General features: G+C 50.7%; 4 protein-coding genes across 4 annotated transcripts; 1 reads left to right on the plus strand and 3 right to left on the minus strand.

The window, feature by feature from the left end:
• Nucleotides 1-774: 774 nt before the first annotated feature.
• On the minus strand, nt 775-1,922 carry T069G_04317 (uncharacterized protein; the record flags this gene model as incomplete). Its single annotated transcript, XM_056171527.1, has 3 exons — nt 775-1,172; nt 1,234-1,430; nt 1,489-1,922. 3 exons carry the CDS (start codon nt 1,920-1,922, stop codon nt 775-777), a joined length of 1,029 nt encoding a protein of 342 aa, XP_056032419.1.
• Nucleotides 1,923-3,312: 1,390 nt separating this feature from the next.
• T069G_04318 (uncharacterized protein) lies at nt 3,313-7,722 on the minus strand (the record flags this gene model as incomplete). The annotated part of the gene is made up of 2 exons (XM_056171528.1): nt 3,313-7,145; nt 7,185-7,722. 2 exons carry the CDS (start codon nt 7,720-7,722, stop codon nt 3,313-3,315), a joined length of 4,371 nt encoding a protein of 1,456 aa, XP_056032420.1.
• Nucleotides 7,723-8,338: 616 nt separating this feature from the next.
• On the plus strand, nt 8,339-11,860 carry T069G_04319 (uncharacterized protein; the record flags this gene model as incomplete). Its single annotated transcript, XM_056171529.1, has 1 exon — nt 8,339-11,860. One exon carries the CDS (start codon nt 8,339-8,341, stop codon nt 11,858-11,860), a length of 3,522 nt encoding a protein of 1,173 aa, XP_056032421.1.
• Nucleotides 11,861-12,553: 693 nt separating this feature from the next.
• Nucleotides 12,554-13,951, minus strand: T069G_04320 (cyclophilin type peptidyl-prolyl cis-trans isomerase/CLD domain-containing protein; the record flags this gene model as incomplete). The annotated part of the gene is made up of 6 exons (XM_056171530.1): nt 12,554-12,596; nt 12,665-12,801; nt 12,850-13,200; nt 13,255-13,539; nt 13,600-13,813; nt 13,872-13,951. The coding sequence occupies 6 exons, from the start codon at nt 13,949-13,951 to the stop codon at nt 12,554-12,556; spliced, it is 1,110 nt and encodes a 369-aa protein (XP_056032422.1).
• Nucleotides 13,952-15,758: the final 1,807 nt, after the last annotated feature.

Raw genomic sequence — 15,758 nt, forward strand, 5'->3', positions numbered from 1 at the left:
TTCTCTCTGAATGATTGATGTTCAGAACTTACACACTTGATTGAATCGAATAACCCTTTTCATCCGCACCCAGAGATTGTTATTTGCACGCCTCTTCGCCTCTCGCCCCCCGAACACCACCTCCATTGTCCAGTTTCCCAGAAACCCCTGCCGTGTACTAGGAAGTACCGATCATCGGGGGGGTTAGCTAGGTGGAGAGACGCAGAGCTGAAATCAGCAACTATTGAGCAGGGGCTCATCTCAGCTGGAGCTAGCGATTCTCCTAGCCTCCTCTCAGGCTTGTAGAGCGGACATGGACAACTTGTCAGAACTCAATTCTAACACTTGCCATGCGATATGATAGCTACGGACGGAACATGGAGGCAGTCGCTAACCAAAGAGCTCTTTTGGTGGAAAAACTCACAGAAGTCCCATGAAGACTGAATCGAACATTGAGGGCAAACAGAACTACATTCGAATACTACGGCTTCCAGAAATACACCGCCTTTATTGTTTATATAAGCATTCGGATAAGTAATAGGCCCAGCAATTAAAGTCAAATCAGACGGGAATCAGAGATAGAACATGACACCGCATTTATTAACCACTAGAAAAGTATCTCTTTGCGTGTACAGATACTAAGAGCATACATCATAATTTCGCTCGAATCCGAATCTTGAGCTTGTCTGTTATTACTGTTCCAGCAGGCAGCTCGAGTTCAACCTCAACCTCAGCCTCCAGCCCAGCTACTCGACCAACAGCTTCGCCGCTGAAGCTTGGCCTACGACTGTCAAGTCACTTTTCCTCGTTGCTGTCTGCAGCCCAGTTGTCACGGATGGCGCTGACAGTGTCACTCTCCTCCATAAGAGTGTAGATCCAGTTGCACTGCTGCTCGTGGTCTACAACAACGCTCATCTGCGCCGTAGCCTGGACGGCCTGCGGGCCCTTGCCGGCCTCGATGGGGCCCTTCCAGTCGGGAGCGTACTTTTTGTCTTCTATATCCGCATATCTGCGTTGCAAGATGTTGTTACCGCCGTGTTTGTAGAGATAGTAGACAAAGGCTCGTCCAAGCACGTTGGCATTGGGCTTGAAACTGGGCACCTTGTTGGGGTCGATTTTTTCGGTAGGGACGAATGCGCAGGCAATTGGAGTGTAGGGCATGAACGTTTTCTCGTCATCGTCAATATCGGAGTCTAATAGTTCAACGTAGTGAGCACAGTGTTATTTGATGGAGCATGATACTTGAAAGCTCACCTTTTCCCTTGTTTGCGTTAAAGATGGTAAGACGGTTGTTGTCAGACTGGAAGACAACCCATTGGGATTTGCCATCATAGAAAGCTCCCAGCCACGTCTTCTCCAACACATGCTCGACTGAGAGATTGGTAATGTTGGCCGTAGCTCCGGATACTTCGCTTCTCTTGATGATGACGTTCTTTCCATCGGCCGATTTTCTACATTCGGTCAGCACTGCAAATCTTCACACCGGGTTAACTCGCTAGAGATACGTACGACTGGTAGTATATCCAAAGGTGTTCGTTGTCGGTGCAGCCAGCGATGAACCCGTTCGGCACCACGATCTTGTTTCCTTCTTCATCCTTGGCAACATGCTGATGAACTGGATGGAAAAGCGAGAGCACAGCGATAGGTTCTGGCGGTGTCTCCCCAGTCTTTGGGGGTGTGTACATAGACACGCCATAGACGAATGCGGCGTCATCGTAGTTGATTGTCACCAACGACGATGGGTTCTTGACCTTTTGCGAGAGAGGGCCACCGCTCATGCCATCGTGACGGCGAGGAGTCTTCTCTGCCGTTCGGAGTTTGCGTTGCTCGAATGAGACGGTGTTATACTTGGAGGTTGCAGAAAAGATGAGGACACGCTTGTCGCCAACTGAGCTAGGTCTGTCAGCAGTGACGGGGTTGATGACAGCAGAAACGGCGCTCATCTTGACGGAAGAAGTAGTACAGAACTAAAGGCAGCTAATGAATTGAAAAGACTCAAGTAAAAGTCGGGTTGTGTCAACAAGCAGGATCAAATCCGTTGTCTAAAGTAGAGGAAGGACCACTGCTTTTGATCAAGGAAAGTTATAGCATCATCTATAAGGCCACACATCAACTCAACCGAGCTGAACAGACGGCATTAAACATCCATATGTCGATAATGTCGCTCAGCTCATCAATTGAGCGCTAACCCTTCCTTTCTAAGGATGGCAAGTCGTCACAGAGTGCCTGACAATGACAGATGATCCAGTCTTTCATCCAGGTGATAGTCCACATCTTCGCAGCCGCCCGCTTCAGCACAAACTATTGGCTTGGTGAATCGCCTGAGTGCTGAACCGCCCAGTGAAGCTAGGCAGTTCTTGTGATTGTGTCTCGCTTCAGACGGATAACTCCACGTGGTTAAGCTTGGAGTCTGTCGCAAAACAATCCGGGAGTGATAGTCTAGGCTCATGGCAAGGCATTCTTGCCCCCTCACGGGCAATGGTCAATGGTCAATCGACAGTGGAAAAGGTAACATGATGGGGTCATTACGATCTTGCAGGTGAAAAGAGGCTGGCTGTGAATGTTGAAGTCCGCATACCAGTCGCTATCACAGCCTAAATGACAAAACTACAAACACGGGTCGCTCAATAGCGCAGCATTGGACCTGGTCTAGCGGCATGATCAAGCCAATAGCGTATTATTGAACCTAACTTAGCTGCGATCATGTCGGGAAATAGTGCTGATGCAATGTATCTATCGGATGGAATTGTCCGGTCCAATCCTCGAGGCCTGGCTGATTGCCACACGCCATTCGTCAATCAAGGGAGCATCGTGTCTCGGAACTCAGCAACAGCTGATGAACTCAGCCAGGCAACGGAGTTTCCCAGCCGTTACTACAAGGGTGTTTCACTCTAAGCTGAATAACCAGATCGAGAGCTGGAGCTGAGGTCTGGACTTACACCCTGGATCAAAAGCATCAATAGTCTTCACTAATAGCGTCTCTCTATTAATGGCGTTTGACGGCTAGCCCCGGCTCCCGATTCCCCGTACGCCACTCGAGAGTAACAGCGGCCCGGTAACGGTAACGGGCCGCAGTTAATACATGTACATATCAACGACAGTAGTTGGAGGCGAGTGCAAGACTGTCTAGCCGCTGTCTTTTACGCCTCCCACACAGTTGTGAGAAGTTAGTAGTTATTGGCCCGCGTGATCTTAAGAGACTGCCAATACTTGCCGTCGGCCAATCCTGGGGTTGGGCATTCTGATACATTGTCCGCACTATACGGGAGACTATTCGTGAGCAGCAAACATTTGCCATCTTGTAGACTAATTATTCTCCTCTAATGCAGCCTTCTACTTCTCATTAACGCCCGCAGCCATCTGCAGGTACCCCTCGATGGCCGTATATGGCCCCCGCTCCAGCTTTGACTCCTCTCCCAAAACCTCAACAGCCAACGGCATGAACTTTTCCCGCGGCTTCTCTTCCTCTTCATCACCCGTGATACTCTTTTCACGTTCCTCGTCAACATCGTAAGGCTGGAGCCAGCTCCACATCCCCAACGCACCACCCGGTAGCCCCACGGATTGCTTCTCTTCCCCCTCCACGCCCTCAACCACTTTGGGTGGCAAATCCCCCTGCTTCAGCTGCCTCGCCTCCACAAACCCTGGCACGTCTCCCGTGATTAGCACAGGTCCGGCATGGAAGAAGGCGGATAGCTTGTCCAGGGCTCCCTGCCACGTCCACGTCGGTAGGGAAAACTCCTTGACGGGCAGGATACCAGTGTATGCATGGACGGGGAGGAAAGGGTCGAGCAGGGCGCCGAAAACGGCAAGCTTTTCGTTTGCATCAGCGGCGTATGATGCTGGCGTGCGGTCGTTGTTGTCCGGGTCGAGATAGTATGGCTTTAGGAGAGGATAGTTATCCTTCGTGATAGTAATTATCTTGGTGAGCGTTGGGTTTGGCTGCTCATCTTCGTAAGCAGATGCCGTCGGAGAAATCTTTGCCAATTCTTCAGTCGCTATATCATGAACACCGGGCGGGAAATGTGTGTAGAATGTCGATACGTCAAGAGCATTGCCTTCTTTTAGCTCGGACTTGGAAAGGGGAGGAAAGTATCCCACCAGCCCATCAAACCCGCGCTCCCGGTCGCCCAGCTTGACGCGGAATTCGTAATCAAGGAGCGTCTTCTTGGGTGTGTTGTCCTGCGACAGATGACTTTTCCACGGGGAACCAGCAAGTTCCAAGGAGACTCCAAAGTACGTGAGGGCTAGGGGTCGACCGAGCAATGCACTTCGAAATTCGGCATACGCGCTTGGTGCAGGTGCTATTGATGTTGTAGCAGCGTTGATGGTGGCAATAAACCTGCGGAGATAGGGGTAATTCTCTCCCAAGATCTTGACCAGCCGCGCGAGCTGTTTGGCTGCAGCACCGCCGTCTTCCTTGCCGCCGCGCCTGGACGGATCGTCAGGTTTCTCAAAGGGCAGCCACTCTGGCGACAGGAGTGCTCCAGTAGGACCAGCGCAGCGAACCTCTCGATAGAAAGCACCCGAGGGGAGGAAGAACTGCACTCCAAAATTTGCATAGTTGACGACAACCCAGCCCCAGATGGGCTGATCCCAGTCGTGCGTAGCCCTCCAGAAAGGAGGCATTGGGTCGTCCTCATGCAGAGGGGGCTCTGATGGAATCGTGAAAACCGCATTGAGACGTGCTGGCTGGTTGATCTGCGGCGGCACTTGGATGTACTCGCACTTTGTCTCATTCTCCTTCTTCACCTTTCCAACGACGTTGGGAGATTCTGGGTTCGAGCTTTTGGCCTGTGGCGCGTACCAGTCGCTGATGCAGGGATACAGCTTCGGAGTCAGCTCCTCAGTCGTGGGCTTAGGGTCGATTGCGTGGATGGCCTGGCCAAACTTGTCAATGATGTTTAGTTTGGTGATGCGGAATTGGCCATGGGTTACGGGCTTGAAGACGGCCGGCCCATCGTCGTCAGGTTTACTTTTGCTGCGTCCATACGGCGTGAGATCGGTCTCGATGCCCATATTTTCAAGTACCTGCTCCGACAATCCAGCTTCCTTGCGAGCCGCTTCGCCCATGAACCTCACTGCGCCAGTCACAGGATCGCGTATCGACGGCTTGACATGATTCCCCTGCTCGACGGTGAGCATGTGGCTGTTAAACCCAGACAGGGGCGCAGACAAAAAGTCGAATTTCCTCAGGCTCTTGGCGAGTTCCTCGCGGTCCTTGAATGGTAGTAGCTTTTCTAGCTTCTCCGCTGCCGTATCGGAAAAGAGTTGTAGGATTTTGGCCTCGAGCGAGAAGCTAGGTTGTGGGAGGATGAGTGCTCGGCCTGAGAATCGCCGGTTGTCGACTTCTTTCTTGGTCTTGTCGCCGTATTTATCTTCCAAGGTCATGTCTGGTTTGATAGCATAGTGCAGCTTGGCGCCTTCGCTGTGCCACCATTTCGACTCGGCAAGCTCCCAATCCTCATGGTCGATATGAGTGTACTCAACCTCCCATTCAAGAAACAAAGGGAACCAAGGTTGCATATTGTTCCAAGAGTCACGCCAAACAGGCTTCCCCTTATGATCCAGACCTTGACGGTCATGAAAAGTTGGCATCTGGGGACTTATTTTCTGTCTCCCCGGTTTCTTGGGAGCATCATCGGATAGCCCACCCATAAATCCATGAGTCCTCAAGAAGCTTGGTGTCTTTGGTGTACCGTCATCCTCATCTCTTCTCCTTGTTCGCAGCACAACAAATTCGCGGAGTAGGGCTTGGGCTGATGCTCTCAGAGGTTCAGGCATCTTCTTAGTTACAAAGTCTTTAAAGAGACTTCCCCAGCCATCCTCCTCCTCACGGGGGACAGCAGTTTTTGTTTCTTCGAGCAATTGAGCATCGAGTCTGATCAGGAGTGTGTGCAGATAGTCTGGTTCCCAGCCAGATCGCACGCCTCCAACGAGCAATGTCGGGTCGCGCTGCTGATGAAAGGGCGGATGCACACCTGGTTCGAATTCCGTTGCTTCATCCCCTTTCTTTCCGTCAGTCAAGACTGAAATTAAATCCTGCTTGCTGATACCCAGCAATTTCTCCAAGGCGTCAATGCTGTCCAAGATTGGCTTCAGCGCATTCTTCACGTCTAATTCCTTCTTAGCCAGCGTCACAGCCTGCCACCACTCCGCAAAGACGGCCCAGCGCTGTCTCTTGAGCTTCCTGTCTGCTGCATCTCGGAAGCGACACAAGTCGTTCAGCTTGATCAAGTCTCCCCTCTTGTTCTCGGGAATGACCGGCTTCCCGCCACTTTCACCTCCAGAAACATGATACTGTTGCCCGCCATCCAACCTTGTATAGTTCCAGTTATACATCATGTCTGCCCCCTGCGCGTGCGCTTCAACGCCATCATCCCTGCTCAAGAGCACCGTCTCAAGCCGTTTCAGTGCCGACTCAATCTTTTTGACATCTTCATTGGGGTTGTCCTTATCTGCCTCGTGCGCGCCCGCGTACGCCATCAGTGCATCCATTGGCGTCGTTCCTACTGCCACAGGGAGCTTCTGGCTCAACATCTCAGCATATTTATCCGCGAGGATAATCTCTGGTACCTTGTGGAGGTCCCAGGAAACATCATACACCGCGCCGTGGCAAAGACTTCGTGTGCCTTGTTCCCTTCGAGGAAGACATTCGTCAAGCCAGTCGACGATTTCCTGCGGGATAATGTCGTCAAAGTCGAGCTCTCGCGGGTGGAAACCTTTAAAGTCCATGTCCAGCCTCTTTAGTAGCTGCGCACGAGTCTCAGACTTCCCTTTGAGCCATACAATGTCCTTTTGTGGTTTGGAGTGCCATCCGAGGACAGAGTAGCTAACTGATGGAACCCGGGAGGCGTACAATGGCTTGGTTTTGTTGTCACCGATATCAATGCGGTCATACTCAAAGTTATCGACGATGGAGAAAACATTGGAGTTATGCGGCTGGTAATCTGGAAAGAGCTCATTGGACGAAGATAGGAGTCGTAAGTTGACGCGTGACTTGCTAGTATCTGTTGTTCCGTCCTCAGGCTGGGTTTCCTTCCACTCTGATGCTTTTCTCTTATCGCCTATGAAGATTTCGGCCTGTTTCTCCAAGACATCTGAACCTCCGTTAACCACGGAGTCGGATGCGCTGACGAAAGGTGACACGTCAACTTGAAGATCAACTGTGCCATCAAGAACATTCCAGGGTTTCTCGAGTGTACCATCGTCGGGTTTTCGTTCTCCGTCGAGCGTTCGGCAGCGGTCACTTTCGACAACCCACGCAGAGACGCTTTTCAGCTTGTCCTTTGCTGCACAAGGTTGGACGGCCTCAAGGTCGTGTATGTGACGAACGACTAGCCATCGTGTAGGGACCTCGGGGAAGATGGGAAGCCCGTTTCTGCCGTTTTCTGCATCGCTCGTTGCAGCACTACCACTCCGGTATATACGGGGGAGCGTCCAGTGGAGATAGATGCCCTGTCGGTTTTCACGCCGAGAGCGAGACCCGAGATCTGTAATGCGCGAGTTGAAATCGGCCGGGCAGGCGTTATGTAAGTCGGTATGATACAGGATGTCGGACTGGAGATATGATTTTCTGAGACGCAGAAATGAATAATTGGGCTGTGAGATGGGTGCAATTTTGGCTTTTCGTGCTCTCAGCTCATCGTCATCATAGCCGCCGTCACAGACTTTATCATTGAGGACAAATGCATCAAGCTTGACGGGGATGAGCACGTTTTGATCTGCGTTGGGTATCATCATGGCAAGTTTGTGAATGCTCGTTCCTGTGTCTTCAGGGAAAATATGAAGAAGAACCACCGCGCAGTTTCCCTTTTACTCGCCAAACCGAAGGCACGTCGTTCATGTGAAGATGTGGGTAGGCATAAGACAGCCTTGATAGAAGATACATAGAAGAATCCAGGGTCCATGCCCACAGTAGTAGATGTTCCAAGCTAGGCAATTGAATCCTTGTTCCGGGACCGCTACAGCTATCAATAGCGTGGTTCTTCCCGCTCAGCTGGGCATTTGTCTTGAAACCCCTGCTGGGATTCGCACTATTGATTCGCTAGTACAAAGCAGTGGCGATGTAGTGATCCCATGCTACAAGTCCATGCAGATCGGTACTTCTCTCTACTTTTCCTTTATTTGCCTGTGATGGAGGCATATTGGCAAGCGAGTGGGTCAGCCAGAGGAGGGCGTGGGCTATCGAAGTCTTTGGTGTGTGTCTTCTCAGCTGTGTAGACCCCTCCATGGCTGTTGAGCTTTTCAGAGATGGCTCTATGCTCGATTTCCCAAGTGATATCTCAAGATTATTGTGTCCTTCTTTTCTTACCACAGATACGGTAGAGCCAAGGTCCAATCTTCTGGTACCTGCGAAATGTCTCTCAAAGGACAGTATCGTCACTTGACTCTCCGTCATGAGCAACGCATTCTATGCGACGAAGTCCCCAAGCTTCAACCCGGAGAAGCCCAGTTCCACTCCTTCTATCTCCCTTCCTTGACAGCGGGCCTACACGATCTTACCATCTCACAGACTGTCACGCCAGACAAAGATGATCCTAAACACGGCAAGGAACCCCCGGCACGGGCGATTGACGTCAAGCGGCAGTTTGACGTCCTTGCTCCGGAATGGTCCCTCAGCAGCAGCGATGGCGGCGGTGGTGGCAGTAGTGACGACCAGACGTCCACAGTCATGTCCGTCTTCCCAGCACCAGGACAAACAGCACAGTTCCGGACCCTGCCGCACATGGTGTTCCGTGACCCTCACCTCCCGTGGGCACGGCGTGTGTCTAAGCAGACCCTTCCGGACAAAGAAAAGAACACGATTCCTTGGTTTGCTCTCATAGCTTTTACAGCAGAGGAGCTCGAATTAACGAATAACGAAAGAGACACAATCTTCCCTCCAAAGGTGGGTGCCACACCCAATGAGAACCTTGGCTGGGACCTCAGGGCCGGTGCGATCAAGGACATAGAAAGCAATAATGAGTTGCTGAACACGATCCGTGAGCCCGAAGACCGTGATAAACAGATCAAGACCAGTGTTGTGGCTGTTCCCGGACCGCTTTTCAAGAAGCTCTTCACCGATTCCGAGGACCCAAATCCAACGCAGTGCGACGTTGCCAAGTTCCGATTTCTATCCCATGTCCGCACAGTCGCTACCGAGGGCACCATGTCGGCCATCGAGGGAGAGTCGGGGACATTCAGCATTGTCATCTCGCATCGGATTGGTCCTGTCGATGTAGACTCTGCCACACCGGTCATGGTGCACTTGGTTTCTCTCCAGGGCATTGACGGATTGAAGCTGTCAGGGGTCAAAGACAAAGTTCTCATGACTAGCTTGTACAGCTGGACCTACACGGCTCTTCCACCTGGTTCCTTTGATGTGCGAAGTGCGCTTCAAAATATTGGCACTGGTGGAAAGGGGCTCAAGGTCTTGCGAACCGACAACACCAGCACGCTCAAGGCTGACAAGTCAGGGCCAGAGTCAGGCAAGGAAAACATTGGACTGTCCATGGAAGAGCTGGTGACGAAACGACAGAACGATGGATATACCCTCGTCCGACACCGCACCGTCACGGGCGAGCAAACAGCGGCCATGTATCGAGGGCCACTCTCTCCCACGAGAGTTGCTCATCCATTAAACGCCAATGTTTCTTTCCAATCGAACTTTGGCACAGACCTCCAGATCCTCGATCCCAACCTAGGACTCATGGACATCTCGTATGCGACTGCCTGGCAGCTTGGCAGAACGCTGGCCATGAGTGACCAGTCCTTTACGGCCTCACTGGCTCGTCTTCGAACCGCGATCCACCGAGACGCACTCGCCAGGGCCAAGGAAGACATTTACAAGCGGCTAGGAAGTGAAGATTCACAGACCATCGACACGGTGGCATATCATAGCCGTGCCCGCGTCGTGTCGGACATTGGCTCAACAGTTGCTTGCCTCAACGATATCAACTCTGCTTTGCATGCCTCGGCAATGCCAACCGTAGACACGAACCGGTGGAAGCGACGCGAACCAGTGCCCGAAGTCAACCTATCCCTCCGTTCAAACCACATCTTCAACCAGATGTATTCCCAAGCTCTGTATGTTTCCACCGGCTTGTCTACTTCGGCTGATGGCGGGCCGTACTGCTATCACACCGTCCCTACAAACACCGACTACGCAGTAGTACAAGAGTGGGTGCTCGACAAGCTTCATCTCGCCGGCATCCCAGCTCACCATTTCATCCCGGACCCATCATATCTCCCGCCGGAGACGATTCGATTCTTTCACGTCGATGCCAACTGGACCGACGCCATGGTTGATGGGGCTTTGAGTCTTGCCAACCACGTCACAGACGATCCTGCAGAAGATTTCTGCCGCAGCGCACTGAAAGCTCGGCTCAACGAGTACCTCTCAACTCCCCTCAAGGGCATCGGATACTGCCAGCAGATGCCTACATACGGCTTCTTGATGAAGAGCCAGCTGCTAGTACAGTTCCCTGATATTGCTGTTAGTGCAGAGTTTGAGGAGCAGTTTCACACACGGGAGGACTGGAATAAAGCCAAACCCACTGCTCCGATTCTGGTACAGCGAAAGCTGGCTTCGGATACCATGCTGGTGCTGTTTGATCGTGAGCCGCCTGGGTTGGTGAGTCTAAAATTCACTCTGCCGGCGCACCAACAGACGTTTGTGGTAGCAGCAGGCCTGCATAAGGAAGACAGGGCACAGGGCCGCATGCAGGATGAGATTGAAGTTGAACATCAGAAGATATTTGCGTCTGAGAATCCCGAGACAGATCCTATCAAGCGGGGTGGATGGCTAGGTGGTGGCTCAAAGACTTATCCGATGGCAGAACTCTTTGACTGGCAGTCGAGGACGATGCGCGTTGTTGAGTATGCAAAGAAGATACACGAAGTTCTCAGCAAGGAAATGTTTCGGGATCCGAAGGAGGATGGAAAGCATGGACCCCTAGATCAGTACACCGAACCGAACCCGACGGCAGCGGTGTTTGCTCTCCAGCTCAACGAGCCCATATATACGCTCGTCATTGAGCCCGCACCAAGGAATTCCAACACAGTGACAGGGGCAAAAACAAGAAAGGATAATATGTCCATTTCAGCAGACTGGGAGCACCTCTCGCCTCTTCTCAGGCCTGAGCAACGCACTTCATCCTTTCGCTTCCACCCACCCCCTTTTCCAGCAGACAAATACACTCCCTCAGCGCTGCCTTCACCGCCACCCAAGCCTTTATACCAGCCGACCAATCTGCTCCAGTACGTCCCAACGGAATCCATTATTCTCCCTCCAGCACCGCCGATGCCAGTCACCCCCGATGTGGTTGTCGCGAATCCCAGCTTCGATCTTAAGGTCTCGCCCATCGAATACGACAGCTTCATCCCTACAAACCGCACCGTTCCCTTTGACCTCATATTCTCCATCCTCGTCTCTCCTAGCTCCCAGTCCACGTTCACCTACCGTCTTACCAAGCTCACAGTACGCCTTACTCTCGGTGACCTCAAGGATGCGGGCCTTCCCAGCCCCGACGACGACAAGTCCTACCGCCCTTTGATCGTGCGGAAGCCGAAAAACTCCGAGCCCCCGGCCCCGACTATGCTGTCCAACTTACGCTTTAATGTCCTGCGGAGCTATGACGGGGATGTGATGATCCTGGAGGTGGTCTCTCGAACGGCGTGGGGGGTGGACATGTATACGCTCAAGGAGGCGAGTTTCGTGTTGCCGATGGTAGAGGTGATACCCTGGGAGGTGCCGTTCGGCAAGGATAAAGATGGCGCGGAGAGGTATTGGAGGACGTGGGTGCAGATGAAGAGCGAGTTCTTGATGGGCAATGATCCATTGGTGTGGGAACATGGGAGAGAGGTTTTGTTGAAGCGAGAGGTCAAAGCGACTCCTTGAGTGTGTTCCTCTGGGAGAGACAACGATAGTGTGGCTTGCGAGTGAGCTTTTCGAATATATTTCTGACTGTTTTCACATTGTTGATGTCATATTCATACCAATTAATGACTGATGAACTTTGGACTAATCACCGCAATCTCATCGTGTTTTTGCACCTCGCAAGCCTTGATGACACAGACGTTCCATAAGAGTTTCATATTTCGTTTACTTGTCGACTGGCTCACATCAAAATATCTGTCGTACAGCCGTGATAAACAACGTAGAATGAAGGTGAACATAGAAAAAGTTCCGATGTATAACATAGAGCTCGCCTACTCTTTGCCAACCCTCTGTCAAAGGTTATCAGTGGCAAATGCAAAATTGTCTAGCCCCGATTGCAGGTTTCCCAGTGCAATATTGTCGTCGTTTTCACGTTTTGGTCAGTTGATTCGAGCCAGCGAGCGATTGGCAGGATTTGACATATGATGGGTGAAGAGCTCCAAGTCACCAACCAATTCGCCGGTGACACCTGGAAACAGGCTCGTGTAATTATTTTATACATTATTCAATCATGTCGTTAATGTGCCCCCGATATGTCATCACCTTTCTCTGCGCCTGTAATCACCATCTCTATCCCTCCTATCGTGACGATACCCATCCCTTGACCTAAACTGTCTATCACGGTCATCGTCCCTGTTTCCTCGGCGAGGGCTCCTACTTCGGTTTCGGTTCTGGCGCCCATTGTCTCGATCTCGATCTGAAGGTCGTTTATTAGGGCGGTCATCGTTTCTACGGTCGTATCGCCCATCATTTCTTCGTTCAGACCTGTCGTCATTCCTTCGGTCGGGTTCATCATCGTTTCTCCGGCCGTTGGAGCCTCGATCATGTCTCCCCTTCATCTCCTCCTTGCTGTACACCATGTTGTAATTCTTCCCAGAGCTCCTCTCGTCCTCTTCTCGGTACTGCCGTCGCTTTTCAAGCTCTTGCACGCCGCCCCATCCACCTCGCACCCTTGCCCTCCGTTTGTTATTCGTGTCTTGCCTCCACACGTCGCTGAGCTTGCTGACACTCTGTGAAAAGTCGACGTGGATTCGCCGGTCGTCGATGAGGACGTCTTGCATTTTGGTATATGCCACTTCGCACGATGCTTTATCTTCGTATTCGATAAAGGCGTACTGTAAGCTGTCGCCCGTCTTCTGGTCTCGAATCACCTCGCAGCTCAGAATCTTGCCAAATCGGCCAAAGATGAGCTCCAAGTCTTCGTCTTGCGTGACGGGGTTCAGTTTGCAGACGAACAAGACGTTTTCCGGTGGCTTCACCTCGGCAAAGGGGAGGTCGCCCATAAGCTCGAGTGTCAAAGCCTGTGCCCTAGCATCTCTCTCCCGCCTTCTTTTTTCCAGCTCTTCCTCATCTACATCATCGTTCTCGTGCAGTTCTTCTTCGTTGGCGATTCGTACCGTCCGTAGTTGTTCGTCTGAAGGTGGAGGGCTGGAGCTGGGTTCTCTCAGGCCCGGAGGATCAGGGTAAGGATCATCCAAGATGACTGTGTGTTTGATTCGGATATCGACAAACGGGTATCCCTTGTCGTCGACCATGGCCTCATTAATCTTTTCCAAGGAGTCAAAGCCCTCCACAACCTTGCCAAAAATGGCAGCCTTGCTGTCGAGGAAATCCGTCTCTTCGCCCAGAGTGATGATGAACTGTGATGCCGCCACTCGCGTGTCTGGGTCTGAGGCCAGCGGAACCGTCGCCATGCTCACAGTGCCTCGTTCTAGATGCTTCAGTTTGGGATGAAAGGGGGCTGTGAATGTGCGCTTTGACGGATCGCCCGACAGGTGCCCCCATATTGAGCAGCCTCCATCTGATTGTTTGGCGAGAGGCCCAAGAGGATCGCCGGTCTGGAAGGAGAAGTTCTTTTGGACGGAGTGGATGGGAGAGAAGTTGTAGTATTTGACTTTGCACAGCTTCAAGAAGCTGTATGGATGGTTAGCAGCCGTCTGAACAGAAGACAAGACAAGAGAATAGAGCTTACTTTTCGCACAGCTTGGGAGAGTGATCGATGAGCAGATCAATGACGATGTCACCGACGGTGGTTTCTAACAAGACTGACATGGTGATGAATTGAGTCTCGAGATTCGAATTCCGAACAACGAGATGCGGATTTGATTCGAGTTGACTTTGCTTCGCAGCCGCGTTTTGTCTGACGCGCGAGGCTGCGATTTGATGGATGGATGAATGACAATTTTAGTGGAGAAGCTATTGCAAGGATGATGGCCGATGACTGATTACATAATGCCGGTGATGCTCTAAGAAATCATGATGCCATAAAACACCACAGCAAGAGAGTATGAAGCTCAATAAAGAAAATTGATGAGTAATCTATAGCTTGTGAATTGAATGAAATCTAATTGTAAGTGTCCACTAGGTAATACACTGACTCTGATGCATCTGAGTTATGCACAATTACACGGTACAACTTGGTCCTCTGCAGCCATACACAGAATCACATGCATGCATCACGATATGTAGAAATGAAAATACAGTCAAGGCTCGAGGAGCAACCTCATCCCGTCCGCCCCAAAAATATGCTCAGAAGCTTCATTTCAACCTACACTCCTCTTTACTCCGTACTCCGTATTCTACCCCCAATCATCCAACCTCAAGCATCTCAGTCAACCTGACACCGCAACGCCGCTCGCCTATCCCCGAGCTTGTCGCCAATTTGCAGGGCTGCCGTTTCAGTCGCAGTCAATGCACGTATCCAATCCCGTCGCAGGTGGCAATTTTGCGTTGTACAGGTTTTACAAACATTCCTACGGAGGATTTTACTTACGCATGCATGCATACAGAATTCGACGCATCACTTTCTTTTACGAGGCGAGTGGCGTGGTGTAGCTGTAGTGGTGTCTTGATATATTCCGTGATACTTATTGGACTTGTACTTGCACTAATGCAGATGGGAGTCTAGATGCACCTTGAAACTTGAAACTTGGAACTTTGACTCAACAATATTGATGAATTGTGACTGTCTTTGACAGCCTAGACTTGTTTGCTTGCTCGCTAGTGAGCTACGATAAAATACAAGACAAAACAAAAAACAAAATCCCAGATGATGAAAAACAAAACCCTCAGATGCTATGTGGAATACATGTATATAAATATATCAACAGCAGGCTCGCTTCCCATTTTTAGTGATGCCCCCCGTAAAACCGCCGATCCACAGCAGACAAAGTGAAAAGATACGTAGACAATAAACACTATAAGATAGCAAGAGAAGAAAACAAAATAAAACAAAGCAAGATTGAACCAGACAATGTCAGGTAGGTAGGTATGTATGTACATCAAAAACAAGAAAATGGCTTTCATGTACAGTTTTGTGATGAAGATAAAAAAAAATTGCGCGCACGCAATGCGATGCCAGAAAAACGGAACAGCCGCGATGAAATAATAGTTTTGTTTTGCATCATGCAACAAAAACAGGGCAGTCAGCCGCATCATGTCCGAATCGGGTAGGTGGGTTGAGCGGAATACATGAAAAAAAGAAATTGACCGCAGAGATAAGAATGGAAGCAAAATGAATGTCCCCAATTTTGCGCACTTTTTTGTATTCCCCTAATCAGTCATGGAAATAGAAAAAGAAAAAAAGAAGAAAGTCCCATATCGTATGAATGGTGTCAGCTCTCCACTTGAGCCTGTGGTATCTTTTGTTTTTCCCCCAATACAAAAAAAAAAAAAGATGGATAAAAAATTGGGTGTGCCGTGTCAAAACGGTTCCATTGGTATAAATATAGAGGCTAGTGTGATAGCCCATTGGTGGGATTAGAATTAAGAATATTGCAGAGGAAAGGAGTGACTTTGTGTGATGTTGATGATGAAGATGGCGGATCGTCGGCGGGTCTTAATGGAGTTTTGTTTTTTG

This window comes from Trichoderma breve, chromosome 2 (genome assembly GCF_028502605.1).
Source record: "Trichoderma breve strain T069 chromosome 2, whole genome shotgun sequence".
In the NCBI taxonomy this organism is placed as follows: Eukaryota; Fungi; Ascomycota; class Sordariomycetes; order Hypocreales; family Hypocreaceae; genus Trichoderma; species Trichoderma breve.